The sequence below is a fragment of the Lynx rufus genome, unplaced genomic scaffold (genome assembly GCF_022079265.1).
Source record: "Lynx rufus isolate CCGP_SWC_20201006 ecotype Redwood Valley unplaced genomic scaffold, mLynRuf1.p SCAF_37, whole genome shotgun sequence".
NCBI classification, from domain to species: Eukaryota; Metazoa; Chordata; class Mammalia; order Carnivora; family Felidae; genus Lynx; species Lynx rufus.
In genome coordinates, this window is record NW_025814853.1 from 508,966 (window position 1) to 535,788 (window position 26,823).

The window sequence follows — 26,823 nt, forward strand, 5'->3', positions numbered from 1 at the left end:
GGAACTATCCCTGGAGCACTTTGAGCCTCTCCTGCTTCGTGCCCCGGGGGACCGGGGTGGAGGCTCCTGGCCTGCTCCCTGCGTCCCCAGCGGGGGGAGCCCCGGGTACCCCGAAGCCGACCGCCTGCTGTGACGTCCAGCTCTTCATTCACGAGGCCTGTTTGCTTCTTTAATTGCTGGTTCCCCCAAATGTTTTATGCAGAGAAGGAGGGAAAATTTATAGCGGCCGTGACCTTCTCACAGTCTGGGGGGCAGGCGACTAGAAGCGAGAGACCACGCAACCCCAGCTCCCCGGGAGCTCCGTCCCCGGCCTGCAGACAGCAGAGGCTCTGGGCAGGAAACTTAGTATGTTGGCATTTCAGCCTGTGCCCCTGCGGTGGGTGTAATCGCTCTCAAATAAATTGTTCTGCGTGAAAACTGGTGAGCTGAGTGGTGGGTGGGGCAACCTTGCTTTTGGACTCTGGCCCAGCCCCCCACGCCCAAGGCTTCTCAGCTCTTGATTTGACCTGTGCTTTCCTTCCGGTCCTGCTCCCTCTTCGGGGGTGGGGAGGATGGCAGGGCTCTGCGCCCCAGCCTTCCAGGGGCGCCCCCCTGCCCCGCCCCCGGGGCTCTCCTTGAAGCGCGGGACCAGGGCTCTGCCCATCGCCCATCACACCGGTAGAGCCCGGGGCGCGCTTGGGATCTGAGGGCCCTCCTCCCCACGGCGCCCCCAGCCCCGTACCCTCTCCCGCTCGCACTTGGCTGGCCACAGCTGCTGCTCGGCACCACGTTGGGCCCGGCCAGGCGCCGGTGTGGGGTAGCCTCTGCTCACTGGGAAGGGGCCCCGGTGGCGGTCTCCCCCGGAATGTGCTCGAAACGTTACAAGCATTACCGCAGCGGGGACGAGGCGAGGCTCCAGGGGTACGCGTGAGCCCTGCCTCCGGCTTGTCCTGGGTCGGGTCGGGAAAGGAGTGCGGAGGGCGGGGGCTCTGCCGTCTGGCCCAGAAAGGTGTCCGGACTCCCCTCCCGGGCCGCGGGGCTCCTCCCGGCCCTCCACCCTCTGCGCCCCGCCCGGGAGCTGCCAAATCAAAAAGCGTCGTCCTGGTTTGAAGAAAGAAATCTTTATTAATAATCTTAATAATAATACTGTTGATTTGAATGGTCACACCTTGGAAGCATACAGAATGGTAAGAAAGGAAGCCTGGGGCTCGGCTGCAGTCCTGGGGGGCCGGGAGGGCGGGGCCGGGGGCGGAGCTGCCGCAAGAAGAGGGGGCTCTGGACGGGAGGGGCGGGGCGGGGCTCTGTACAACAGGAATAGAAAAGGGGCTCACTTCAGGAGCTGATGCTGAATATATAAAGTGAGGTGGTTTTTTTTTTTTTTTTTTTTTTTTTAAATTTTTACGTTTCATGAGACAGTGGAGCCATGTTGGGAGCCTATGTTTGTTATTTTTTGCTGTTCCCTACTCCAGCTATCCCTGCCTGGCCAGGGCCTCCTCCCTGCTGCCTACGGTCTGCTCTCCAGCCACCCTGGGACCGGACCCGGGCACCCCTCTGGGCCTTTCCCCACCCCTCGCTCTCCCTGCTCTGGCCTGGCCGTCCAGCCCCGCGGCACCCTGACTCCGGACCTCACCGTGCTGCACTGGCCCGCCCGCCCTCTGCTCCCCTGCAGGGCAGCGGTGAGGAGGGCCCGGTCCAGCAGGCGGCATGAGGCCTGCCTTCCCTCCCACAGACCAGGCCCAGGGCCGCCTCCAGAAAGGGAACAGGAACCGGCCAGAGCGTGTCCTCAGCCCCGAGGCCCTTACCCTCCCGATGCTCTTAGGTAAGGGGAATGATCCTGTCCAGGCTGCCCGGGAGCCCCCTCACCGGACTGGGGGGCCTGGGCGCCCCACAGTTCTGGAACCATGTCAGCCCTTCCTTGGTGTTGGGGTCGGGCCCCAGGGCTGCTGGTCGGACCGGCTCTGGTGGCCTGCAAACGCCTTCGCTGGGATGTGGGCACTGGCGGCATGGCAGAGTGGGTGAGCTGGGGCCTAGACGGCTGGACGTGAGGGTGACGGGCACGGGCTGGAGCCAGAGACCCCGGGAATGAGTGGCCGCCCCCCGCGCCCAGCCCAGCCCAGCCGTCCCCTCCACCGGCACGGTCGGCAACAGGGTCAGGTCGCCAGCTGCTCTCCCCCGCGCAGGCCTGTGGCCCGTTCCTCCGCTGGGCCCCACGTGCCCTGGGAGTGGGGGGCCGGAAAGGAAGACTTGGTAGAAAACGAGGCCCCTTCCCCTCCTGCTCTCCCCATCCCGCCAGCGCCGTGGCCGGGGAGGGGCGGGGGCCCGGGCGCTCTCCTGGGCGCGGTGCCCGCCGGACGTGCTCCCTCGCTGCGATGTGCGCTGCCACGCGCGACTCGGACGTGGTGGATGCTTCTCGGTTTGGTTGGTTTTGTTGCTGCTTGGATCTTAACATCTTTTTTTGTTTTGTTTTTTGTTTTGTGATTTTTTTTGTTTTTTTTTTGTTTTGTTTTGTTTTTGTTTTTTGTTTTTGCCCTTCATGGTCCAAGAAGGAAACGGTGGAAGCTTTCACTACAACAGAAACAGAAAGGACTTGCAGTTTCACAGAAGCAACTGCCAGGCGTGCGGTGAGGACGGGACCAGCCCCAGCGGCCCGCACAGGGCGCAGGGCGGGCGGACGGGTGCCGGGCCCCGGGTCCCAAGGTCCTAGCGCCTCCCCCCTGCTGCAGCCTGTCCCCCCCCCCCCCAGCTTCCGGGAACCCATCATCCTCTGTGAGCTGACTTTAAAGCAGACCTCGTTCTCCAGGGCAGAGAGTATGGGCTCGCAGTGGGAAGAAGTGGGGGGCGGCAGGAGCAGAGAGCACAGTGAAGCTGGCCGGCACGCGCAGCCTGCGGGCTCTGCTAGGGCTGAGCTGGGCAGGGGGGGCCCAGCTGAAGACAGAGGGCGTGGTGGGTGGACGGCACAGCACAGGCCACGAGGGGCCCGGACCCAGGCGGCTGAGAAGGAGGGGCTCTGGGCAGTGGGAAGAGAGGGCCCGGCGCCCAGGACACGATCCGGCCACTCCACCAGCCGGGACCCGGTGTGCCCTGGCTGGCGGGGAACCCACACCCGCTGGCTGGCCGCGCCCGGAAGCCCAACTCTGGCGCGTCAGGGCACCTGGGATTCCCCGGCCCGAGACACTTTCTCCTGTAACGGAGGCAGGTCCTGACCGCGCAGCCTCCTCCAGAAGCTACCGGGGCTGTCTCAGGATTACCGGCGGCCCCAGCCAGAATCTCCTCCCTGGACCCCGCACGGTCCTGGGACCTTTCTAGAGGGGAGGCTGGCACCGAGTGCAGTTCCGCCAGGAAGTCCCGCGATGGGCCTCCCCCTGCTCCCGACCTGCTCCCCCCTCCTGAAATGGACCCTGGCAAAAAGATGTCTCCAAGCCCGGGGGAGGGGAAGGGTGCCGTAGCCCGAATACCAACACAGGTGCCGGGCTGGCCGGGACCCCAAGTCCGGCAGGGCCAAGGTGCCATCCCCGGGGCCTGGCAGAGTGGGGTGGGGGCTGGGAGAGCCTGCAGCCAGAAGTCACCGCGGGCAGGCTGAGGGCGACCCCTGGGGCCCTGCAGGGCCGATGGCTTTGTGCGTGCGTGTGTGTGGGGTGGCGGGGTGCAGGGGAATTTCCTCCTAGATTTTCCTTTCTTACAACAGAGGCTCAGCAGCCCCGAGGCTGGTGTGGCCACGGCAGTTTCCGCCTTGCACGTGTGCTTGTGACTGGTTCGGCAGGAAACGTCAATAAACTTCAATCAGAAATGTTAGTTTCAGCCGGACGGGGGTGAGGAGGGCAGAGACGGCTACTCCTGTGACTAGGTGAAGGTGGGAAGGGGGCACCGTCCCCGCGTCCCTCCCTGAACCCCAGGGGAGGGGCAGTGGCTGTGGCCCCCGCTGGCCGCTGGCGTGGGGGGGGGGGTCTCCTGTGGCTCCACAGACCCCGGGGGATGATGGGGAGTGGGTGTCGCCCTGGCGGGCTCTACTGCCAGCTCTCGGGGAGGGGGAGGGGGGTCTCGTGCCCAGCCTAGCCCCTCCCACTGTGTGCATACCGTACCTGAAATGGCTTGGGGGTCACAACGTCAACAAAGTCAAAATAGGAAGCAAGGTTTCAGACACACAGGGGTAACCAGGGTCAAAGACACACACGCCATGGTGAGGGGCAGGGACACCAGCTGGCTGGAGGAAAAACCTATGGACTTTAGCGTCGCGTGCCGCTGACTGGGGGGGGCGCACTGTCCTCCCGGTGGCTGTGCCTGGTTTTGGCCTGCTGGGTGTGGTGTGTACTGGGCAGTCAGTGTGAATGCTGCTAGGGGCTGGGCCCTCTTGCTAGTAGGGGGTGAAGCGGCTGTACCCTCCTCGGCAGAGGCTAGCCTGCAACATCAAAGATGACAAACAGCCAATCAGTACCGCCTTGTGGTAGGGGGGGAAAAAGCAAAAAGAAAAAAAAAATAAGGAAAACCAAAAAGAAATCGCTAAGTCCCATGTTTTAAGGCTGGCCTTGGGGAGAGCGGGGTACCAGTTACCATGGCAGAAGGGGGGGGGGGCCCTGGGCTTCGTTCTGTCCTGGTGGTGGCCTGGGGGCCAGGAGGCTGCTGGGGTCATCAGCCCCGGCACTCCGGGACAAGGAGGTTTGAGAAGCCTCTTGACGACTCTCTAGGCTCGGGCCTGGCCCTCCCGGGGCCCCTCTCTCTTTAATGGGTCGGGGGAGGTCTGAGCGAGGGCCCCGCCTCCTCAGAGCCCCTTGGGGGCTCTGGCGGGTGGACGGACTTCCTCTGTCAGGGTTCCCCAGGCCTCGGCTCCACCAGGAGAGGCTGTGGCTGCTCGCCCAGCTCCTCCGAGCTTTAGGGGGTCCCTGGGGTCCCTCCTCTTCCGCCGGGGCCTCGTTTGGGCCTGGCCCTGCGTCCGGCTGAGGAGGACGGGTCCTGGATGCTCCGGCTCCTGTGTCCCTGGGCTGCGCTGGGTCAGGGAGGTCTCCGCAGGAACCTCCTCCCCACCAACCAATTTCAACAGGAAATGGGAGCGGCAAGTGCCAGAGGGGAAAAAAAGAAAATCTTACAAGCAAAAATGAGAACACAAGAGGGGCCCCTCTGTGAATCAACGAAAGCTTTTAGCCAGCAGCTGCATGGTGGGGGGCGCCCTGAGCTGAGCCTGGAGCCGAGGGACCTGCAGAGCGCACTTTTGGGGCCTCTGTCCGGGGAGGGGCCGGCCCCCAAGAGGCCTGCTGCTGCCCCCTGTGGCCGCTAGCTGTCACTGCAGACTGCCTGGGATGCGGGGAACTTGTCAAAAAATCAAAGAACAAAAACGGGGAGGGAGTAATCAAGACCGAGGGAGATGGAACGACGTATCCGTACTGGCTCCGAACCTCCTCCCTCCTTACCCCCCGGAAAATGTGTTCATCTTTGATGCTGGATGCCAAGCTAGCTAAAAACCGACATCAACACCCCCCAGGGCCGGGGGTGGGTGGGCACAGGAGGCGGGTGACCACTGGAAGCAGGTTTCGGAGTACAGAGTGAGCTGGGCTGCATGTGTCGACAGCTGGCCATACACACACACACACACAGACACACTGGCCTGCACACCTCTGGTGCCGAGAGCCGGCCGGGAGTGCGTGGGGGGGTGGGTGCTGGGAGAGCGCTGGCCCCAGGGCCGCCGACGGGTCTGGGTGGGAAGTGGGGGGCAGCCCCTGTCCCTCTCCTTGACGTGAGGAAAAGCGCAGTGACAGGACACAGGGGGACGGTGGCGGACACACCCCCACGAGCCTCTGGAGCCTCAGAAGACTGGGCAGAGTGGGCGGACCAGAATGCTCCCCAGAGGGCCAGACGTCCTCACTGGACCTGCCTCCCTCGAAGTCCCCCGGGGGCTCAAAGGGGCAAGTCCTCCCCCAGACTCCCAATCCAGGCCTTGGTCCTCCCAGGCGCCGGTCAGAGGTCTGGGTCATTGTCCTCAGGGCCTGCCCACCCCAGCCTGTCAACGGCCAGTGCCTAAGGCCAGGCGGCGCCCCTGCTCCTTACCATGGTTCCGATGCTGTAGGTCGCTGGGGGGCCGATGGTGTGGTGGTAGGGGTCGGTGGCCGCATAGACTCTGCCGTAACTGGGGAGAGAGGGAGGTGTGGGGGGGTGATGGGGGCAAGTGAGGGGTGGCAACGGGCCCCCCACCTCCTCCAGTGTGGTCCCGCCCGCCAGGCCCTCCCTCCCTCCTCGCCATCCTTTCTGCCTGTTGAGAAGGAAGCGTCTGGAACACAGCTGGCCACCCTCCTCTCAGCTCTTCCAGCGTGTGCTGTCCCTGACGAGGGGCAGGCTGTTCTACCAGGGACCTCGTGGAAGGAAATGGGAGTCCTCACAGAGCTGGGGTGGAGGGAAGAGAAACCTCGATCCCCGGAAAGAATGAGGGCAGAGTGCTCAGAGCAGGGAGGGGGGACGGGGGGGACATGGCCCTGTGTCCCCCTGATGGCCTTCCTCTCAACTTAATTCTGTGTGTGAAATGCCACCTTCTTGTAGGACAGGGCTGGGCTGAAGGGCCTGCCGCGCACCGGACAAAACCCACACGTGAGATGCAGCGAGAAGCTTCGAGAAAGGTGCGGGTCCCCGGGTGCCACCAGGAGGGACAGTCAGGTGGTCCCCAGGCCGGCACCCACCACGTGCATGCCAGGCTCCCCTAAGCAGGAACTCTGTGCCCAATGGACCAAGCGCCCATGTGCTAGGCTAGGCCACCCCTGGGGGACCTGCCTCCAAACACAGAGCCACCCCCCCAGCCCCTGGGTGTGCCCGCCACTGGGCAGAGGGCCGGCTGCTCTCAGATGGCCACACTGCCCACCTGGTCTCGCCACGGCCCCTGGGAGCCCAAGCTGCTGCCTCTCCTTCTCCGAGCTAAAGGGCCTCAGACCCTGAAGCCCCGAGAAGGATCGGAGGCGCGCCCACGGGCAGAAACACAGCCTCCTGAGTACCCTTCCCACTCCGGGGCCTCCAGGGCAGGAAGGGACTGAAGAAACCGGGGTGGGGGGGGGTGGGGGGTGGGGTCTCGGATCTGCTCTCCTCTGTCCAGATTCTGTGCCACCAGGGGGAGCTGCCCCAGGCCCAAGCAGTAGTGAAGTCTTCCCGTCTGTCTGAGCCCAGCCCTGCAGGGACCCTGTTACCCCATCGTCTGTCTTTATCCCGACCACGGCCCCAGCCATACCTGTCGCTATAGGCCGCGGCTGCTGCTGCAGGCTGAGCGTATCTGTAGGCTGCATAGCCCCCCTGCAGGGTAAGGGGGAGGGAGAGATGGCACAGAGGCTTAGCGGGGCTGACGTGGCCTGTCAACCTTCCCCTTTCAGCCAGGTGAGGACTGGCTGGTGGGTGTAGGCCTGGGGGCACCTCGCTTCTGGCCTAATGGAGACCTAAGGACCATAGATTATCAAGTGGACCGGGTTGAGGTGAGGCAGGGGTGTCTGTTCACTTCCCCATTCAACACACTGGTGGGTACCAATTACGTGCCTGGCTGTGTTCGTGGCCTTGACACATGTTAAGTGCCCACAGACCTGCCAGCAGTCCAGTGGGCCCCTGATTTTGATGCCCGTGGGCGTGGAGAACCCATGGGTGACTGGGTGCCATCATAGATACTGGGAAAGGTCAAGGGCAAACCCGGATCACGTCTCGGCCCTGGCACAAAGGGACTGTTGGATTATGGGCAAATGCCCACGATGGAAGCAAGGTCTCGTGTTGGGCGGGGTAGGTGCGTGAGAAGGGGTTGTCAGCTGGGGCTCTGGGCTAGAGGAAGCAGCAGGGGGAGCCCCACGAAGGGAGAGAGAAGCCACAGGAACCCACCAAGGGGTCTGCCCTCGAGCCCCTGCCTCCTGGTCTCTCTCTGGGCCTCTGTACGGGACATGGGGTACCCACCGGGGCTCACTCGGTGACCCCAATGCAGTTAGGGATACGGGAGAGTCGCCCCTGCCCCCATCACCCAAACGCCCTGGGGACTGGAGAAGACATGAGCACAGACAGCCCAGGCTCCGCTGTGCCAAGGTCCCCAGGGACCCACTGCCCTGGCACTCTCACCCTCTGGGGTTCCGAGGATGAAGTGGGATGGGGTGGGGGAGGGCAAGACCCTGGAAATCAGCTGAAGGCCTGGACAAGCCCCACCCCGCCCTCCCCTCCGGACCGCACTTACATAAATCTCAGCACCATAAAAGCCGTCCTGATACACGACCCTGGAAGCAAACGGACAAGAGAGTGGTGGGCAGGCCGGCTCCGGCGTCTGCTGAGGAGGGAGGGGGCAGGGTGCCAGCCCTGCCCATGGGACTGGCATTTTAACAAGCGTTTGCTCCAGTGCCCTGTTTTGGTATAACAATAGAGTAACACCCTTGCTGGTCAGTTCCTCTCTCCCACAAAGCCAGGGGCCCCGCGGCCCCTGTTGCTTACCCTCCCCCAACCCCAGCCCAGGCAGCTGTCCCCCCCCATCCAGGCAGAGGGCACCGGGCCCCGGGGAAATGGTCCAGGGAGGGCTTCGAGCAGGCCCTCGCTGAGCTCAAGGGCCAACCACAGTCCCATTAAATCAGCTCGCAAGGCGCCGGGGCTCTAAATGTCCCCCAAATACCAGTGAGCCTTGGCGCCCATGGCAGGATGGGGTTGGGGTACTGATATGGAGGCGACTGCAGTGCAAAGGTCTGGGGGTTCCCGACACCCCCTCCCCCCCACCTTCCCGCAGTTCTGGAAAGGCTGCTTAGCCCCTCCGGCTGCCCAGGGCCTCCCCCCCCACCCTCCACGCGCCCTGGGCTTCCCCCATGCCTCCCTCCCAAGTGCCTCCCCAGGTACTCACGCTCCATAAGTTGGGATGGGGGGCGGGGGCGGCGCAGCCCGAAACGTATTATACACGGCCCGGCCCCGACCCCGTAGGTGCGCGCCCCTGTAGGCTACGGCCGTGCCCGTGGTGGGGTAGGGAAACCCCGTCACTGCAGGAAAGGGGGCCAGAGAAGAGGCGGTGAGAGGGAAAGCCTGAGGCCAGGTCGAAACGAGCCGGCCAGTGCGCAGCCACAGCTAGCCCGGCACCGCCCAACCACGCCCGCACGGCCACGCCCCTGCCTGGCCACACCCACCCGCCGGCCACACCCCCACCGGCCCGGCTCCGCCCAGAGTGACCGCTCCAGCCTGTACCTGCATAGAATTCAGGCCCATAGACTGCGCCCACCACGGGGTTTAGCTTCCAGCCTAGAAGAGAAGCAAAGAAACCCAGTCACCGTTTCCCCCGTTCTCTCCCCACCTCACACTATCCTGGGATCCTCCCACCTTAGGCGTGGCCTCTGCAGCCCGGCGGGAGGCCGGCCCACCTCCCTCCGCGGCGGGGAGAGGAGACCCCGGGCCCCTCTGGGGATGTTGCAGGCTCCCCGGCTCTGACCTTCTGGTCCCTAGATAACAGGGACCAAGTCTCTCCCGACCCCCCTGCCTGGGTGTCCTCCTGATTGTTTTCAAGTTGTGGCCCTCCCCAGCCCGCCCCTGGGACTGCCCTGCGGAGGGGGGCGGGGGGCGGGGCACCAGCTCCGGCAGCTTGGAGTCTGCAGTCTCTGCGGGAGTGAACTAGGAAGGGAAACTGGGACACTTCTGTAAACTTCTGCGGGCCCACAGCTGGGGCGAGGGGTCCGGCCCACCTGCGCTTCGGCACATGATGGGGCCCAATCACGGGAGCGCGGTCTCCGGCGGGGGCCGGGCTGCCTTCCAGGAGGGCCAGAGGCTGCCGTGAGGGGGCGTGGCTTCTGTCACGGCCTCCTGCCACCTCCTGTCCCAAAGCCCCTGTCCTGGGGTGGAGCTCTCCGTCCCCACGGCTGAGTCCCGCCCCGACCGTCCTGGGTCTGTCTTTCCCCGGAGCAGCCAGGGGAAGGGCTTCCTGAGGAGGAAGGGCCTCTGGACTGGAGGTACTAAGAAGGACAACTAACATTTCCGGAGCCCCTCACCGCGCGCCACACTGTTCTAAACCCACCCAAGTGTCACACCCTCGCATTTTACAGACGAGCTAGCGGAGGAGGCTCGGGGAGGAAGGAAGGGCAGCCTCACATCCCAGAGCCGGGGGGAGTGGCGGAGCCAGATCCAGACCCAGCCCACATTCCTGGCCGTTCCCTGGCCTCCAGCGAATCTGCACCCACCTGTCCCTCTCTGCAGGTGGACCGGCTCAGGGCCCTCCGCTTCTAGACCAGTCTTCCCCTCCCACCAGGGACCCACGTGTAGGAGTGAAGCCCGCTTCCACCGGAGGGTCCGAGGGGTGGACGGCAGCCGGCTTTGAGTGGGTTCTGGCCCCAGGTGCTCGTTCAGATACCACGGGCACGGCATGGTGTCTTTGACCGAGCCCAGCCCCTGACCGCCTCGCTGTACCTGGTCTTATCTTGGCAGTATGTCCTGACAGCCCGGCTCCCTATCCCGCTTGGCTTTGTGAGGAGGGACAGAAGGGACCCGTACCCACTGGCCAGCTAGCAACACGCCTCTGGAGAGCGTGGCGAAGGACGCGACCAGGCCATCAGTGTCAGACCCTACCTGTGGGCCTCCAACCCAGATTCTAACATCCCCACTGCTGGGTGGGCGGCCGGGAGTGTCTGGGGCCTTGTTCCTCCCGGGGGTCCATTCTGTGTCTGAATGTTACTGCTGAGACTCTGGAATCTTCTCTAAATCCCAGATCAGGAGGGAAGAAACGTTTCATCTCCTAAAAAGAACTCGTCCCAGGAACTGAGTCTTCTTAGTAAGAACCACGATGGAGCGGAGTCCTGGGGCCAATGACCCAAGCCCACCCTCCCGCTGAGGCTCCGTCCTCGGGGCTCCCGTGGGTCCTTCAGTTCTGCAATCTCGGGCATCTTTGTCTGTCACTCTGGTTTTCTGATGCCTCCTCCTGTCGCTGCCGGTCCCGTTTCACCGTCTGGGACCCCAGATGACAGAGGCAGCCCGAGGTCCCCCTGGGTGACTCCTTTGTTTCTTCTGTAAATAGTCTTAACGCCTGGTCAAACCTGGTGAGTTTGGTTCCTGCAGTGGACACTTCGGCCCCCCGCCCCGCAGCCGATGAATTTCTGAATTCGATGGATTCTCTGGAGGGTTCAGGCGAAGGCAAGCCACATACCCAGGCCGCCAGAGCCCACGTGCTGGGCTTCCGTATCGACCCACAGAGAACCTGGGGCCCGCGGACCGCAGCCCACGTCCTTCTTGCTCAGGCCGGCGAGGATGCTCAGGTCAAACCTTGGCAGTGAGCATCTCACCGTTCCCTGTCGTGAGACCACTGTGGGTTCCGCGCCCATCCCGGGCTAGGAACGTGGTCATTCAGGGATGGACTCCCTTCTGGATTCCATGCTTCCCGACGCTCCCGGCTCTGGCTGGAGAGCAGGGGGCGTGGCTCCCAGGTGACGGGGGCGACGGGCCCCCGATGATCGTCCTGACCTGCCAAACACACCTACCACTGTGCCTTACCGTGTCAAGCATTCGGCAGGAGCTCGGGACGCTGGCAAAGGCGGGTGTCCCGAATTTCTTTAAAAAATGTGAGCTTTGACAGTCCTCCAAAAAGCAGGGTGGGAGCCATAATCTAGTCTAAATGTGGCTCAGCCAGACCCCTGCCTTGCTCCCGGAGGCCCCGCTGGTGGGTCACCACGCGGCAGATCCCACCCCCCCAGCCCCCTGACCCTTGCTGACCTGTCACCTGACTCCATTGGTGGCCAATCACACAGGGACAAGAGCGCTGGGGGGGGGGGGGGTGGCTTGGTCACTCTGCCCCTGCTGGGGGGTGAGACGTCAAGCCCCCACCCTGCAGGGAGACTCACCCTGACAGCAGGCTACCGCTCACCGGCACGGGCACGAAGCCGAGCGGGCCCCAGCGCACTGCCAGCTGCGCCCAAACCAGTCCGCCTTGGCTGGCGGGGTGAAGACGCGAAGCGGCGAGGGCCACCCCTCCCCTCAGCCTCAGCGGTTCTGTCTTCAGGGTAGACTGGCTGCTTCTGCTTAGAGTCAGGTGTGTGGGTGCACAAGACCACTGAGGTGGCGAGCATTATGTGCCTGTAAGGCTTCCCTTGGGGAGATCCCCTTGGGGACACTTGGGTCCCCAAGGCCCGGATGGAGGACTGTCCGAATTATCGTCACACTCCCTCACTAGGGAGCGTCTCTAGCCCGGGCCCCGCCTCACCGCTTGGAAAATAACGAACAGTGGCCACCGCCCACTGTGCCCGGGGCCTGTCCCTGGGGTGTCCCGTGCTTGGGAAGGCCCGGGCATCCGGCCCCAGCTCTCCTCCTGCTCCGGCCCATCTGTCCCCTTCTGACCCGGTGGAGCTGGGACACGAGGGGGCGCTCAGCGTCCAGGGAGGTGGGCCCCTGCAGCCTCCCAGAAGCCCTGGGGCCCTTACCGTTAGTGTAGGGGTTCGCAGTCTTCTTGTTGGTCATGACGCGGGCTGTGGCGTTATTGACCTGCCCGGAGAGAAGGGAGGAGAAGGTGAGGGTGTGCAGGGCACTGGGCTCCCTGCAAGCGTCCGGCCACCCCAGTCCTGCTCTGCACCGCTCCTGCACAGCCGCACCGAGGGCCCGGGGGCTAGGAGAAGGCCCGGGACAGCATCTGCGGCCGGCCTGGCCCCACACCCTGCCTGGCCCTCCTCCCAGGCCTCCCCTCCCCACCGTGCTGCCCCCACTCCAGCGAGCCTGGGCCACCACGGCTCCCGGCGCTCGGCTCAGGCACCACGTCCGGCCCACTGGCCCTTGCCTTCCACACGCCGCGCCCACAGACCAAGCCCCAGCCTCTCTCTCCGGCAACCCGAGGCCACTGGAGAAGCTGGCTGGTGGACTCTCCACAAAGTGCTCTCAGCCCAACTTAGCAGACCGGCCCCCAAGACATTCTGTGCCCTCGGTGGCTGCCGAGGCCTTCCTAGCCATGGGCACCCCTCTTGTCGGGGGGGGGTAGCACCCCATTCCCCTGAGGCCGGCAGAGAGTTCCTGATGGGACACGTGTGCCCCTCGAGGGCAAGGCCGACGGGAGAGGGGGCAAGCGGGCGCCGAGGGGGTGGGTCCTAACTCCAGGCGTCTGAGTCCCTGCAGGGGCCCGACTGGGGTGTAGGGAGGGTGGGGCTCGGCCTCTGTGGAAGGAGACCGAGAATAGGGCGGGTGGTGGAACTCAAGAGAGGAGTCGGGGCCACACTGCCTCCCCATGTCCTGTGTGAGCCCCTGGGCCTGGGGCTGCATCCCCCAGTGCCCACCGGGTGCTGCACCAGAGCTTGGCCGAGGTCGGTGCCTGCAGGGCTGCTGCTTCTGGAACCCCTCGCCCCCCCAGGCCCTGCCGCTTCTCTTCCCACGGACTTTACCCTCGCTGCGGACCCCTCCCCTCCCTGGCTACCCCCCGCTGCCCTGCCTGTCCAGGAGCCCAGCTCCCAGGCCGCAGCACTGGCGAGGGGGATGGGCAGCCCACCAGGGAAGGGGTGAGGGGGGCCGAAGGGGACCCGTGGTCTCCTCTCTCTGCCGCTCCTCTGGGCTAGGTCCCTTTCCAGGCCCTGGCAGCTGGGGAGGGGGAGGACAGGGGACAGCTGCTTCTCCCCGGAGGGAGGGGATTAACAGCACCTCCCCACTGGGGGACAGACTGGGTTGGCTGTGGTGCTTAGAGCTGGCCAGCCTCAAACGTGTTGTTCTGGGGGCTCCTCCCAGTGTCTGGCTGACTCCCACAGTTGGGGGGCCTCTTCCAGAAAGCAGAGGGAGGGGGCCCTTGGGTGGGCCTGAAGCGTAGGCCCACGAGGGGTGGCAGGAGATGGGCTGGGCTCTGCCCCCCGCCCCGTCTCCCTGCCCTGGGGACCCTGGCCCGGCTCTCTGCAGGGTGGCCGCGGGGCTGGGGTGGGGGACCTGGGTGACAGTGGCGTTTCTCAAGGGCGCGCCCTGCGCAGCACACTTATCTGAGCACCTCAATTTTCCGTCCCTCTACGATCGTCCCATTCAGCTTCTCCCGGGCTCGGTCAGCATCTGAGCTAGTTTCAAAAGTTACAAACCCAAAACCCTGTGAGCGGAGAAGGACAGACACGGAGAGAAAGGATGAGAGAAAGGAAAAAAAAGGAGGAGTGGGGAGGGAGAGAGAGGGAGGGGGAGAGAGAAAGATGGGTGGGGGGGAGGGGGGGGAGGGAGAGAGAGAGAGAGAGAGAGAGAGAGAGGGACTGAGTCAGGTGAGTTGAAGGAGAGGTCGGCAGCCCAGAGGTCTGTTCTGGTACCACCGGCAGGATGCCCAGGAAGGGTCCGGCCCCAGGCGGGGGCAGCTGCCAGCCTGGCCTGAGCCCGGCCTGAGCTGACCGCCTGGCGCCTCCGAGAGGACAGGCCAAAGCCATGAAAGAGATGCCAACCCGGCCAGGGGCCGGGACTGTGTCACCCTAATGCCACCTGGGGGGCAAAGCTGGGTTTCAGGACCTCCTGGGGGCAGCCCCACCCCCCATCACCCTAGGAGCCTGGATGGGGGGGTCTTCTCTTCCCTGAGCAGGGAGCAGGGCCTGTCTTTGCCCACCCTGCGGCCGTGCCCACCGGCCTCGGGGCCAGCTCCCAGGCAGGCCGGCGGCCCCCTGGCGGGGCGGCTAGGCGGCTGGGGACCCGGGGCTCAGCGGGGGCGCGGACAGAGAGGTCCCGGCAGCTCAGACAGAAAGCATCGCAGCTGCAGCAACGACACAGACAGCGGGGTGGGGGGGCGGGGGGGCGGAGGAGCGGGGAATACAAGCACCCGTGTAGCTCAGGGGTCCTCGGGCTCGAAGCTCTCCAGGAAGGAAACGCACATTTCACACGTTAGCCTGGCGGGACCTACAGCCGGCGCTGTAATGGTGGCGGCCTCTGGGCGGCACCCACCTTGGAGCCCCGCTCGTTAAAAATGATCTCCACGTCTAAAATTTTTCCGAATTGCTGCAGAGACAGAGAGGGGGGGTGGGGAGACAAGGGAGGGCGGGTTAAGACTGCCGGCCGGCCGGCTCGCCCGCTTCTCAGGAGACCCTCGCCTGCTCCCCGGGTCTGGCCCGAGCCCCCCTCCCCGCCCCCAGCCTCCTGCAGGGAGTAGGAGGGGCTCTAGGTGTAGCCTGGTGGGGGGACAGGAGACGCCTCCCCACATTCTCACGGAGCGCGCATTCCCTGCCTGAGACCCGCGTGGGGGCCGAGGACCGGGGAAGGGTGCAGCGCGGTTGGAGTCCCTCTCCTCTCCCTGCCGGGACCTGCCCCAAGTTACCGATAGCCACCTCTCATTCACACTAGAGGGTAAAGGGCTACAGATAGGTCCTTCCCAAAAGCTCATGGGCAGGAGCCCTCCGAAGAGACAAAGTGCTACGGACAGACCTGTGCTGCCAGTGACCTGTGCTGTTTGGGGCCGGGCTGTGTGGGGTGCAGGACAGAACCGATCCCAAACTCTACTTGACTGGGACATACCGGCCAGGCAGGCCCAGATGCTCTGGCTGCCCCCTTCCTGCCCCATCACCGGCCCAGAATCCCCCGGGGCAGCCCTGTCTCTCTCACTGTCGCAGGAGACCACGAACCTGTGAAGGCCAAATCCCCGAGACCAGGTCCCGGGGGGGCCCTTCCGAGGCCTCTGGTATGTGTAGGCGATGGGCTTCCCCTCATCCCACAACACTGGGACTAGGGTGTCAAAGGAGCAGTGACGTGACACGGAAGAGGACAGCAATGCAATCTCAACTCTGATGAAGGCTGAAACAGGGCTGGTGCTGCCTGTCCTCGTGCGGGGACAGGTGGGCTGATGCTGTGGTGAGGGGACAGGGGACAGGCGAGTCGACGCCCTGGAGCGGGGACGAGGACAGGTGATCTTACGCTCTGGTGAGGGGACGGGCGAGCTGACACCCTGGTGAGGGGACAGGCCAGCTGACACCAGTAGGTGTCCGCTGTATGGGGAAGAGGGATGGGACGTGACCTGGGGACCGAGGTCAGGGCGAGCTTTGTACAGCGGCCGCTTTAACTGGGGACCCCCAGGATCAAAGGGGTTGGCAGCTGCCGGGGCCCAGGCCGAGTGGGGCAGAATCCTGATGATTCCACATCCCAGAGGCCCCTCACTGTGTCTAAGCCCCCAATCCGATGGGGCCTGGCCTCCAAGAAGGGGAGTGGCTACTTGGGGCCAAGTGTGGGTGCCGGGTCCATCCTGAGCCCCCCCTCATGGCACCTCCCCTTTGACAAATCCCATCTGGGTCGGGGGGTGGGGTGGGGCGTGGTGTGAAGGCGGGGCTGGGGTTCAGAGGCCAGGGGTGGGGGCGGGCACAGTGCTGGTGGCGGGAAAGAGGGTTTGGGGTGAGGGCGGAGGCGCGGGAAGAAACGCGGGCCAGGCCCCCCGGGGTTCCGTGGCTGCGCTGTTTGGGACGGATGGCCTGGCTGGTGCCGGCCTGCTCGCCCACCGGGCAGCCGCACTCAAGTCAAGCGGCCCAACAGAGTCGCCACGAGACTGGAGGCCCGCCCTGCTGGAACCAACTGGGGGAATCCAGAAGGACAGTGGCGCGTGCTTGCTTCCCACAGTTTGAGCGTCTGCCCGGAGCCCCAAGGACACGGGCCCAGAGAGGGTGAGTGCTCAGCCCTCTGGCACACAGGAGAGGCAGGGCTGGTCGGCTGCCGGGCCTCGTGGGGCCAGGAGGCCGAGCTGCCCCTCCCGGTGCCCTCTGAGGGGTGGTGGTCCCCTCCTGTCAGACCGTGGGGACTGCGGAGTGATAACCTAGCGGGCGCCTGATAACCTTTGGGCCTCGAGGGGCCTCTGAGAAGCGCCGAGGACGGCGGAAGTGGGGGTGGGGGTGGGGCGTGGAGGTGCTGCGTGTCTGGCTGCCACCCCTTCTTTCCACCCTGCAGGCTCAGGTCAGAGCTGGACCCAGGGGGCCCCGCGTCGGGAGAGCCGGCACGGAGGGGCCGCGGGCACTCACCCCGAACATTTGCCGCAGGTCGGGGTCCCTGAACCGGAAGGGGATGTTGGAGACGTGTAGCCGCTTGGGCTGCTGCTTCTCTGTGTGGTCGGAGGAGTGGAGCGGCTGGCTGTCCGTCTGTGCCGCCTCGTCTGTCTGCTGGGGGAGAGGACCCGGGCTGTGAGGTACCCCTCTCGGCCCCCGTCCCGTCCCGTCCCGTCCGGAGCGGAGGCTCTGAAGGCCGGACCCTCCAACTCCCTGGGCCTCCCCACCCTGGGGCTGGGGGCCACAGGGGGGCCGGGCAGGCGGTTCTCACTAGGTGCGGCCCAGCGGCACCTTGACCTCCGAGGCCCCCCCTCCAGGCCTCTGCACGTGGCTGTGCCCGACACCACAGACGCCAACGTGGGGCCGGTGACCCTGGCCGGGTGCGCTGTCACCGCCTGGCTCAGCCCTGAGCACACAGGTCTGACCCTAGCGGTCCCTCGGCTGCACCGACTATCCTGACCCTCAAAGTCAAGGGTTCTCCCTTACCCCACACAACCCAAGTTCTGGGAGCACGGGGGCCTTTCTGGCTTCCTAGGCCTGATGAGAAGCCGGGGAGATGTCAGAGCCCGCCCCCAGGCACGCAGGCCCGCGAGGTGCTGCCCCTCATCCTAGCCCCCGTGCTGTGCAGCACCCGGACCCTCCACAGGGACAGGCCACCAGCGCACCAGCAGGCCGGCCCCCAGCCTGGTTCCGTCGCTGCCGTAGCACGGTGCCGACGGCATGCGGCCTGGGCTCCATCGACGTGTGCCCGGTGGGCGAGCAGGTGACCGACCCGAGTCTCACTGTGGCTCAGCTCACTGGCGAGGCAAGTGGGAGTGTCCAGGGGCAGCTATCAGCCTGTGACAGACACGGTGGGTGGCACCCACCCCGGGGGCGCCACGGTGTCCCCAGGTGCCCCGCAGGGATGCCAAGGCTTTCTTGGGGTCGCGTCCCCGGCACTCTGCGTGGCCTTGCGTCCTTGTCCGGGGTCTGCGCCTCAGACGGGACCTTGGCTGGAGGCACGAGGGGCGCCCTGAGCTTCTCTCTGCCCGGAGGGAGCGCAGGGGGAGGGTCCCCCGAGGCCCAGGCTGGACTTCGCAAGAGTGGAGGTGCTGGTGGCCGCGGCCTCGCTCACGGCTGGAGGAGCACGGACAGCTGAGCAGCGGCGACGGTCGGGGTGCAGAGAGCCCAGGGAGAGACGCCCGGACACCACTTCCTACGGGCCTCCGAGAACTGCCGCTTCGCTGGTTTCCTTTCTGCCGGGTTTCCTTGCCCGCAATCGAGGGGGCGCTGGCCGCTACCACAGGCCTCCCGGAGTTCGGACGGGTGAGCAGGGGGAGGCCCTGTGCCCGAGGCTTCCTCCCGGCTGAGGAAACGGAGCTGGGAGTCAGAGCCTCGTCCAAGGCGATGGCTAGTGGCCAGAGGTCTGTCTGTGGGCTCCTGAGTGGCTGCCCTCAATGGCCAACCGTTCATCCTTTCTGGAAGGAGGGGGCCGCTGCCCTGCTTCGGCACTCGGCCAGGAGGCCTCTGGCCAGGCACCAGGGTCCACAGGCGAGGGGGGTGGACGTCATCAGCTCCGGGGCCGCTGGTCCCTCACACTCGGGTCTGCAGCACACGGTGTGCGATCCCAGGTGTGGTTTGAAGCCACCGTCCTCCTGTTCACCTGGGGACGTGTGTGACCCAGGGAGGCCATCCCACGAGCGGTGGGCCCCATTCTGCTGAGTGTGTGTTCTCTGAGCCCTCCTATCGGGCTGGCAAGAGTGACGTGTGTCCGAGGGTGGGGCTGTAGGTGATGGCGGCGCCTGGGCCTGGGGGCCACCAAGCAGCCCCAGGAGCCAGTCTGCTGAGGCATCCGGATGGGGGGGTGGGTGGCAGGTCTGCGGGAGCAACGTCTGGCAGCTGCCTTTGGGCACCTGGGGGGTGCTGGGGGGCACCTGGGGGCTCCTCCTGCCCAGCTAGGGACCTGCAAATGCCCAACAGTCCGGCCCGCCCCCCCCCCCCAGTAGTCTTCCTCCCTTGGTCCCACTCTGCTGTGCAGAGAGCAAGCCTGTGCTAGTCCTTCAGAGGCTCGTGGGTGCCCCTGAATCAGAGCAGGGCCGGCCATGTACCCGCTGACTCTCCCGCTTTCTGGTTACGACAAAGTGTGGCTCTTTCCGTGCACTGGTCAGGGTGGGCCCAGCGCCCTCTGTCACTCCCGCCCCGCCCAGTGCATTTCACGCAGCCGTGCCCTCAGTTGCTCCTGGGTATGGGTGACGGAATCCCCCTAAATTTGGGGATTCGGCCGGGGAGGGGCATGTAATGCCGGCTTGGGACCAGCAGAGGGCAGCGGTCAGCTTAGCCAGCTCGCACCCAAAGGGGCGGGGGAGCCCTGGGCACACAGTGGAGGGGCGCGGGAGGGCGCTGACGAAGTGAGGCGCCTGCGGCCTTCCTGGACTGAGTCTCTACCCTGGGCCCGTCCTCATAGCAGGGCTGAGCCCACTGTGAGCCTCCACGGTCCGGGGGCCTCCTCCGGGCCTCACCGTAGAGGCCTTTAAGGGGAGCCAGCTGAGGGCCAGGAGGGGGAATGGGGCGTCGGGGGGGTCATGTGGGATGAATCGTGAGTGGGGCCAGGGCACAAGCAAGAAAGGAGCCCCCTCACCCGAGCGCAGCTACACGCAGAGGCAGGTGAACGGGTTCGGTGGCCGTAAGACGGTAAGATGGGCGAGTGTCCCCGGCGGGGAGGGGGATGCGGAGGGGGGTGGGCCGGGCTGTGCTGCCTTTCCCTGGGACTCCCCATTTCTTTCCTGTCTCTTTCAAAGCAATCTTTGGCCCCAGGGCTCCAAGGCAGGGAAGAATGAAGCAACAGTGACCCCCTCCCCACCGGCCTCCCTCCTGCCCCGTCTGGCCACAGCGTCCTTGTCCTTCTCCGTGTCACCTTAGCCGTCACTCAAGGCCAGGAGCTGACCCCTGGTGGGTTAGAGGCAGGGTCCACATGCCACCCGGGGCACCTGCATCCCCAGAGCCTGCAGCCCCTTCACCTGGGGCTCCCCGAGGTCACTCAGCACAGAGAGAGGCCTAGAGAGACCCTAGTGGGGGCCAGCGGCCTGGCGGGCCCTCAGGCAGCAGGCAAGGACCCGGTGGGCCCGCTGGGTGGTGAGCTGGCCTGGGAGGAGGCGTTCTCCACGGGTGGGTAGCCTCAAGCCATCTGTTTGCGACGTCTTCTTCGTCGTAAGGGGCAGCCCCGTCCTTGGGCAGAGCCGTGCGCTCCCACTGCGGACTCTGAGCCACGGAACGTTCTAAGCTCTCTGCCGGCCACTGCACCTGTTGCACTGATGCTGACGGATGGCCTTGTCTGTCAGCACCCTGCCAGCGTGGTGGCGGCACGCGGCTGAGTCTCCCCGGGCTGGGGGGACCGGGAGGGGAGGGGGATACATCTGCTCTTCCCCTCTGCGCTGTGACCAAAGTCCACCCTTTTCCTTTTGCTTAAAGCTCCAGGAGCGAAGCACGCAGGGGACCGAAGGCCACAGCTCCTGCTAGCGTGGCACCTGCTGGCTGGGGAGGACAGAGAGGAGGCCGTGGTGAGCGGAGGACCCCGCCCACAAGGATGGGATGTGTGACCCAGCACGGAGGTGTTCAGGCTTCAGCTGGGAGCTCTGGGCAGCTTCTCTGGAAAGAAGAAGGTGGCTAGCGGAATCTCAGAGCAAGATCTCCTCTCCTCCCAAGGTGGGCAGCCTCTGCCTGTGGAGACACTCCAGGGGCTGAGTGCTCCCGGCCTCCAGCGGTGGCCCAGCTCTTTGCCTGGGTGTCTTCAGGTCCTCTGCAGGGCTCAGGTGGCCCCGGGGCATGATGAGTCCCGGTCGCTCCTCCTCCGTATCCCTGGACGGAAGACCTACGGACCCTGACCCCCTTGCAGGGACTTGGAGAGACCCGAGCCGACCGAAGGAAGGTCAAGGCTCCCCATTCACCAGGCCCGGGCGCTCTCCTTGGGAGGCTCTCGGCCTGGGAAGTGAGATGCACGAATCCTTTCTGGGACTCCTGAGTCCCTTCCACGACCCATACTCCGTCCCGTGACTGGCCCCCTGTTGACTTTTACGTCCTTGACTGGTGGGAGCCGGTGGCCACCGCGGGGCAGGGTGGTCATTTCTTCCGTGTGCCCCCACTGCCGGCTCAGTGCGCGCCCCCGACAACCGTCTGCCCGGTGAAGGAAGACTTCATGCTTTCCCCCGTTAGGCCTCATCTGGTGATGCAGGGTGTCACGCAGGCCCCCTGGCTGGTGTCTGCCGTGCAGGTTTGCGTGGTCGGCCCCCCACTCCGAGGCATCTGCCCGTCTGGCCATCCTGTGTCCTGTGCTTGCTCCCAGGGCAAATTCCCGGGCCTCAGTGTCTGCTCACGAGGAGGTCACATCGCGGGAGGTCTGGCCGGACACATGCTTTCCCATCAGAACGGGACCATCTGCCAGCACTGACAGTGCACAGCAAGGCCCCTCTGGCTCTGGTGTGAGCACACCCCCTCGTGGGTTTCAGGAAGCAGAGGCAGACAGAGCGGCCCCAGAAGCACGCGTCAGCTCCGGGTTCCAGGACCCGCGGGTGTCGCCCTTTCCCGCTGTAGGAACCCTGGGGGGGCGCCCATGGGACGCGGGGACGCGGGGAGTGGTCAAGTTGACTCAGGCTGGTGGCAGTCCGCACGGGGAGGAGGGGCAGCGGCTGGGCCCCAGACGGGGGTCGGGGCCAGCCCAGCGGGCAGGTGCGCCCGCACAGGGAAGGTGGGTAGACGCCCCCGGCAGCCAGGCTGGAGCAGGGGGAGGGCTGAGGGAGCGCAGGGCAGGGCGGGGCCCCTCCCGGGCGGCACAGGGCGTGCCGGCCTCCTGCCCAAGCCCTGCCAGCCATCGCCGGGAGGGAGCCAGCAGGGACAGCCGGATGCCCCCAACGCCCTGGGGCAGGCAGGGGCGGGCGCCTGGAGGAGGCACTTGGGAGGGCCGGGGAAGGGCTGGAGCAGGTGGGGTTCATTCAGGCTGGTCCCCGGGAGGGGGCTGCCCTCGTGGGACGCCCACCCCCCCAGGCCGGCCGCTCGCTCCCGGCCACAATCCTTCGCTGTCAGGGAATGTCTGAGAAGCGGCCGGCTCAGCACTTTCTCCTCGGAGCCGCATTACGACCACATAATCAAGGCTCTCTGATTGGAGGGCAGCCGGGCGGGTAGATTACGAGCGATTAGAAACGATCACCGTGCCCGCAACCCGAGACACGCGAGGGGCCCCAGGCCTCCTCTCCCGCCGCCCCGTCCCCGCCTGCGCAGACACCCGGGCCCGGGCCTCGGCCGGCCGCGGGGTCACTGCCCACCCGCGGTGCCTGGCCCTTGGTGTGACAGAGACCCTCGGTGTCCGAGGCTGAAAGCCCCTTCCCCGGGGGGCAAGGACCTGGCTCCCCACCACGAGGCCCCTCCCGGCCCCTGACCTGCTGGCCCGCACGGCCCTGCCGAGCCTCCCCTCTGGGTGGGTGTGCCCCCCCCCACCTTCCCCGAGGCTCCGGGCTCCAGGGGCCCCCTTACCGGCACAGTCTGGGCCCCAGCGATGGGCTGCGTGCTGGCCTCGGGGCCCGGCTGCTCGGGGTGGGTCTGTGCTGGTGTGTACAGGGTCATGCCGTGCTCCGGGGGGACCGGGGTCTGGCCCGAGTACTCCTGCGTGGGGTGCGGAGGGGGTGGCGCGTACTCGGCGGGGATGCCGTTCTGTGGCGGAGGGGGGTACTGGGCGGGGGGGTAGGGCTGGGCCATCGCTTCAGGCGGAGCCGTGGCGTCCTGATTGCCCTGTGGGGGGAAAGAGAGTGGCTGGTTAGACCGTTGGCGGGCCCCGTCCCTGCCCACCTTCCTTGTGAGAGTTCACGGGCTGAACGGGGGCGGAGGGGGGCGGGTTCCAGAAGCGCCCGTGGCCCCTCTGCATTGCCCGGGCCCCCTGGGTGGTGGACTCCCCGACACGGGGCTCCAGATCTGAGCCATTAGAGGGGACTGCCGGGGCGGCAGGTGTCTGGAGAGCTTAGGGCTCGAGACCACTCACGCACACACTTGTCGTTGTCAGACCTGAGGCCACTAAAGTCACAGGAAACCGTAGGAAAGGACCCCACGCGACGTCGTGCACCCTGTTCCCAGCATCAGCCAGCGGTGACCTTTCGTGACGCCATCCCACTGATCCAGACAAGACACAGAACTCTCTCTCGTGACCCTTAGCGCCACACCCACACCCTCCTCCCTGAGGAAGGCTTTCAGCCTTGATTTTCCCATTGGTAAAGGAGGTGAAGGAGAACCTCTGCCCAGAAGGTGATCAGAGTTGATCCCACAGAACTTGGAGTCCGCACCACACGGCCCCCCTGATGGCCCTGATGGTGAGGTGTGGTCTGTGGGGCACGGAAGGTTCTGGCTCTGTCTCGACGACAACCCCTGAGCACATCTCCACCCCACCCCACCCTTGCAGGGCTGCTGCCCCAGGCCCTGAGCAGGATCCCAGCAGAGCAGAGGGGTCTTCAAATGGGGAGCAAGGTCCCCATGGGGAGCAGCAGTGCAAGGTCTCGCCCTCACCCCAGACCTCCCGCTGCAACCTGGGCACCTGTGGGAGCCCCTGATGTGGCCCTGGGAGGAAGGGGCCCAGAGAAGGGACTGGGGTCCTCAGGCTGTCAGAGGGGAGGTGGTGGGGAGGGCGGGCTTTCAGCAGCCCCTCTGAGCAGGCGAGGCACTCTCTGGCCTTCTGAGGGTGTCCCCAGGGGAGAGAATGCCATCTCTGAGAATCCCGCCCGCCGGCGCGGAAGGACCCCTGCACAGACTTACGGTGCTTTCCTGACGTCTCCCTGGGGAGGAGCCCCATGCACCCCCAATGTTGCCCCTGTCACGCTGACCGACCGTGGCGGGTTTCGAGGCTTGTTTCCTTGCCCACCCCTCCCCCTGTATGAGATAGGTGCTCCTCTGCCCCGTCCTTCATCGGTTATACTCATTCACCCATAACTGTGGGGGCGCCAGGCCCAGGGCCCGTGGCGGAGAGTCAGGCGGGATGGGCAGCCCGGCCCGTGCAGACTGCAATCCGGAGCGGGGGTAAATTCGGACAATTACCCAGATCGTGAGGTGCCCTGGCCTCAGGAGGGTGTTGACGAACGCGTGAACGTCCCGGGCTGGGTGTTCTGTCTTCCGGCTGGGCCCTGTCCACCTGCCCACCTCCCTGCTTGTGGGGGGCTGGGGGCCCACTCTCTGCCAGCACCCCCCACCCAGTGCCAGCCTCCCTTCTCAGCGCCCACTACCCCTAACTCCTGGGGTGACCCTGCTGAGCGCTGGCCTAAGGAGCCGAAAATCCTGTCCTTCTCCTCCTCCTGTGCAAAGCTGCCGGGTCCCACCTCTGTCTGCAGAGACTGAAGCCCGGGCAGTGTCGGAGTTCCAGAGAGCAGGAGGGGAACACGCGTGTGCATGCACACACGTACACTTGTGAGTGCACGCCCTTCGCTGGACATCCCCCCTCACCGCTCCAAAGTAGCCCGTGAGGTCCCACTACCTGCTGTGAGCAGATGTGCTGGTGGGGGAGGGGGTGGGCTCAGGGTGGGGAAGGGTCAGGTGAGGGGAGGTGGAGGGTTGGAGGAGGCCAGGGAGGGTTGGAGGCCAGGGCAAGGGGTGAGGGGAGCGGGGGAGGGCACTGTCAGAAGCCTCCAGAGATCAATTAACTGATAAATATTTGATCAGAACCTTCACTAACATCTTCCCGGTGTCCCCGCTTCCCTACCTCCTCCAAGGCCCGGGAAGGAGGGGCTCTTCTCCCCTCCGTGCCTTCTCACCCCACCCCCACCTCTCCCCAGCGCCCTCTTCCCTGGGTCCCCTCGGGACTGAGTGACAGCAGACGCCCCGTCGTTCCCCCCCCCCCGCCCCGCCCCCGCCCCACACTGCAGTGGCTCCCTGGGCTGGACACAAAGGCGGGACACTGAGTGCCGGGGTCCGGAGGCGTCTGGGTGGGCAGGAGGTGGCATCTGGGCCATTTAGCACAGGACAATAAATCAGCACGTCTGAGAACGTGGTGCTCTCTGCTTTGCAGACATTAACTCACTTGATCCCCCTCCAACCCACAAGGCGAACAGCGCTCCCCATTTCCCAGCCGATAAAACTGAGGCACAAGGGCTAAGTGGCTGGTCAGGCTGCCACGGCAGGAGCTGGGAAGGCAGCGCAGGCTGCCCGGCCCTCCAACCTATGCCTCTGCCCCTCCACGCACAACTGTGGCCCTTCGCGGGGGTGTCTCTGCGGGGGGGTGAGGTTTTACAGCTGAGTGACAGAGTTCAGAGCCTGGGCTACACAGGCAGGGCTCCCTCTTAGCCCCTGGGTGGCCCTGGGTGACCATCCATCCTCTTTGACAGGTTCCCTCAATCTGCAAGAGGTCGTCACGGCGCCCGGACAGAGGAAGTGCAGCACAAAGGCTGGCGACTGTGACTCGGGGGGTCTTGGGGAGATCCTCACCAGCCCTGCCTTGTGTCTCCCCCACACCCGCGCTGGAGGTGGTTGTGGTCAAGCGAGTGGCTCTCACCCTGGCTGCACACCCCACGCCTGGACCCCTCCCCAGGGCGTCTGAGTCAATTTACATCCAAACTTGCCCAGGAGGTGCTGATGTGCAGCTCAGGCTGAGGGCCCTCGGGCCGGACTTGATGGGAAAGCAGAGGGTACCAGGTGCACCCTGGGGGCGTGTCAACGCCTGACCCACAGAGGGCAGCATGGCCAGTGTCACCACGTTCTTTTTCTTCCTTCTTTCTCGGTCTGCTGGGGCCAGAGTCAAGGAGAGGCTTGGCTCTGAGGCATGAGCCGAGCCGAGTCCTCCTGCTGGGCTGGGGGCTCGTCTCAGCCGGCGGCATTTCAGAGCAGCCTGTGAACATGTCTGGCTCCCCAGGGGACTGGAAATTCCCAGAACACGAGGGCAACTCACTCATTCTCTGCTCCCGCGTCCCTGCACTCAGCACAGCACTTCACCGCACTCGGAAGAGTCTCAATGCACATCGGATGGGTGGACGGGTGGATGGATGGATGGGTGGATGGATGGATAGGTGGGTGGAGGGATGAATGGACGGACCAATGGACAAATAGGTAGATGAATGGGCGGATGGATAGGTGAATAGATGGATGAGTGGATAGAAGGATGGATGGACAGAGAATAGGATGGGTGGATAAATGGATGGGTGGAAAGATGGATGGACGGACAGATGGATGGACGGACAGATGGATGATGGACAGACGGGTGGATGACTGGATGGATGTATGAATGGATGGGTGGAAAGATGGATGGATGGACGGAGGATAGGATGGGTGGATAAATGGATGGGTGGAAAGATGGATGGACGGACAGATGGATGGACGGACAGATGGATGATGGACAGACGGGTGGATGTATGAATGGATGGGTGGAAGGATGGATGGATGGACGGACAGATGGATGGACAGACAGATGGATGACTGGATGGATGTATGAATGGATGGGTGGAAAGATGGATGGATGGACAGACGGATGGATGTATGAATGGATCGGTGGAAGGATGGATGGATGGATGGACAGATGGATGGATGGACAGATGGATGGATGACTGGATGGATGTATGAATGGATGGGTGGAAAGATGGTTGGATGGACAGATGGATGGATGGATGGGTGGACAGGTGAATGGATGAGTAGCTGGACGGTTATTATCCCGCTCCCTTTTCCTCTCTCGTGTCATCACATTAGCCTGATAAAACCAGTAAGATCCAGCTCTGCCCACTGTACTCCATGGCCCACACCGCGGGAGAAAAACAGAAGATCACCCTGAACGATTCACTTAAGTTCACTGACTCCTGATAGAAGCAGGCCTGGCATGGCCACTCAGCTGTCGCTCAGCTCTGGGGGACCAGTTAACTTACCCTCCTCAACCCTCCCTTCTCCGCTACCCTCGCTCTTGGCGATAAACATCCACACTCACCTGTTGGCCTGCCTGCCTCATATCCTAGAGCCCAGCCCTTCTCAC

The 26,823-nt window shown here is 65.0% G+C and overlaps 1 protein-coding gene and 1 long non-coding RNA gene across 10 annotated transcripts; one reads left to right on the forward strand and one right to left on the reverse strand.

Annotated features, from left to right (window-relative positions):
* The first annotated feature begins 1,262 nt into the window (after positions 1–1,262).
* On the forward strand, positions 1,263–3,766 carry LOC124522546 (uncharacterized). The gene is made up of 2 exons (XR_006964804.1): positions 1,263–1,798; positions 2,523–3,766. It is a non-coding gene; the product is annotated as an uncharacterized LOC124522546 (long non-coding RNA).
* A 564-nt stretch (positions 3,767–4,330) lies between these two features.
* Positions 4,331–22,622, reverse strand: RBFOX3 (RNA binding fox-1 homolog 3). Of its 9 annotated transcripts, none has more exons than XM_047094034.1 (11): positions 22,377–22,622; positions 16,845–16,982; positions 14,794–14,847; positions 13,874–13,966; positions 12,342–12,402; positions 9,086–9,186; positions 8,798–8,973; positions 8,154–8,189; positions 7,178–7,246; positions 6,016–6,094; positions 4,331–4,375 (listed from the first exon to the last, which is right to left on the reverse strand). In XM_047094034.1, exons 1-11 carry the CDS (start codon positions 22,590–22,592, stop codon positions 4,331–4,333), a joined length of 1,068 nt encoding a protein of 355 aa, XP_046949990.1. In that variant the 5' UTR covers positions 22,593–22,622. The 9 variants fall into 9 exon arrangements, with proteins under 9 accessions (XP_046949990.1, XP_046949983.1, XP_046949987.1 ...); XM_047094027.1 differs by having other exon boundaries at positions 7,178–7,239; positions 8,150–8,312; positions 8,798–8,930; positions 9,133–9,186; positions 22,371–22,607; XM_047094031.1 differs by having other exon boundaries at positions 7,178–7,239; positions 8,150–8,189; positions 8,798–8,930; ... (1 more) ...; positions 16,845–16,979; positions 22,371–22,592.
* Between the last annotated feature and the right edge of the window lie 4,201 nt (positions 22,623–26,823).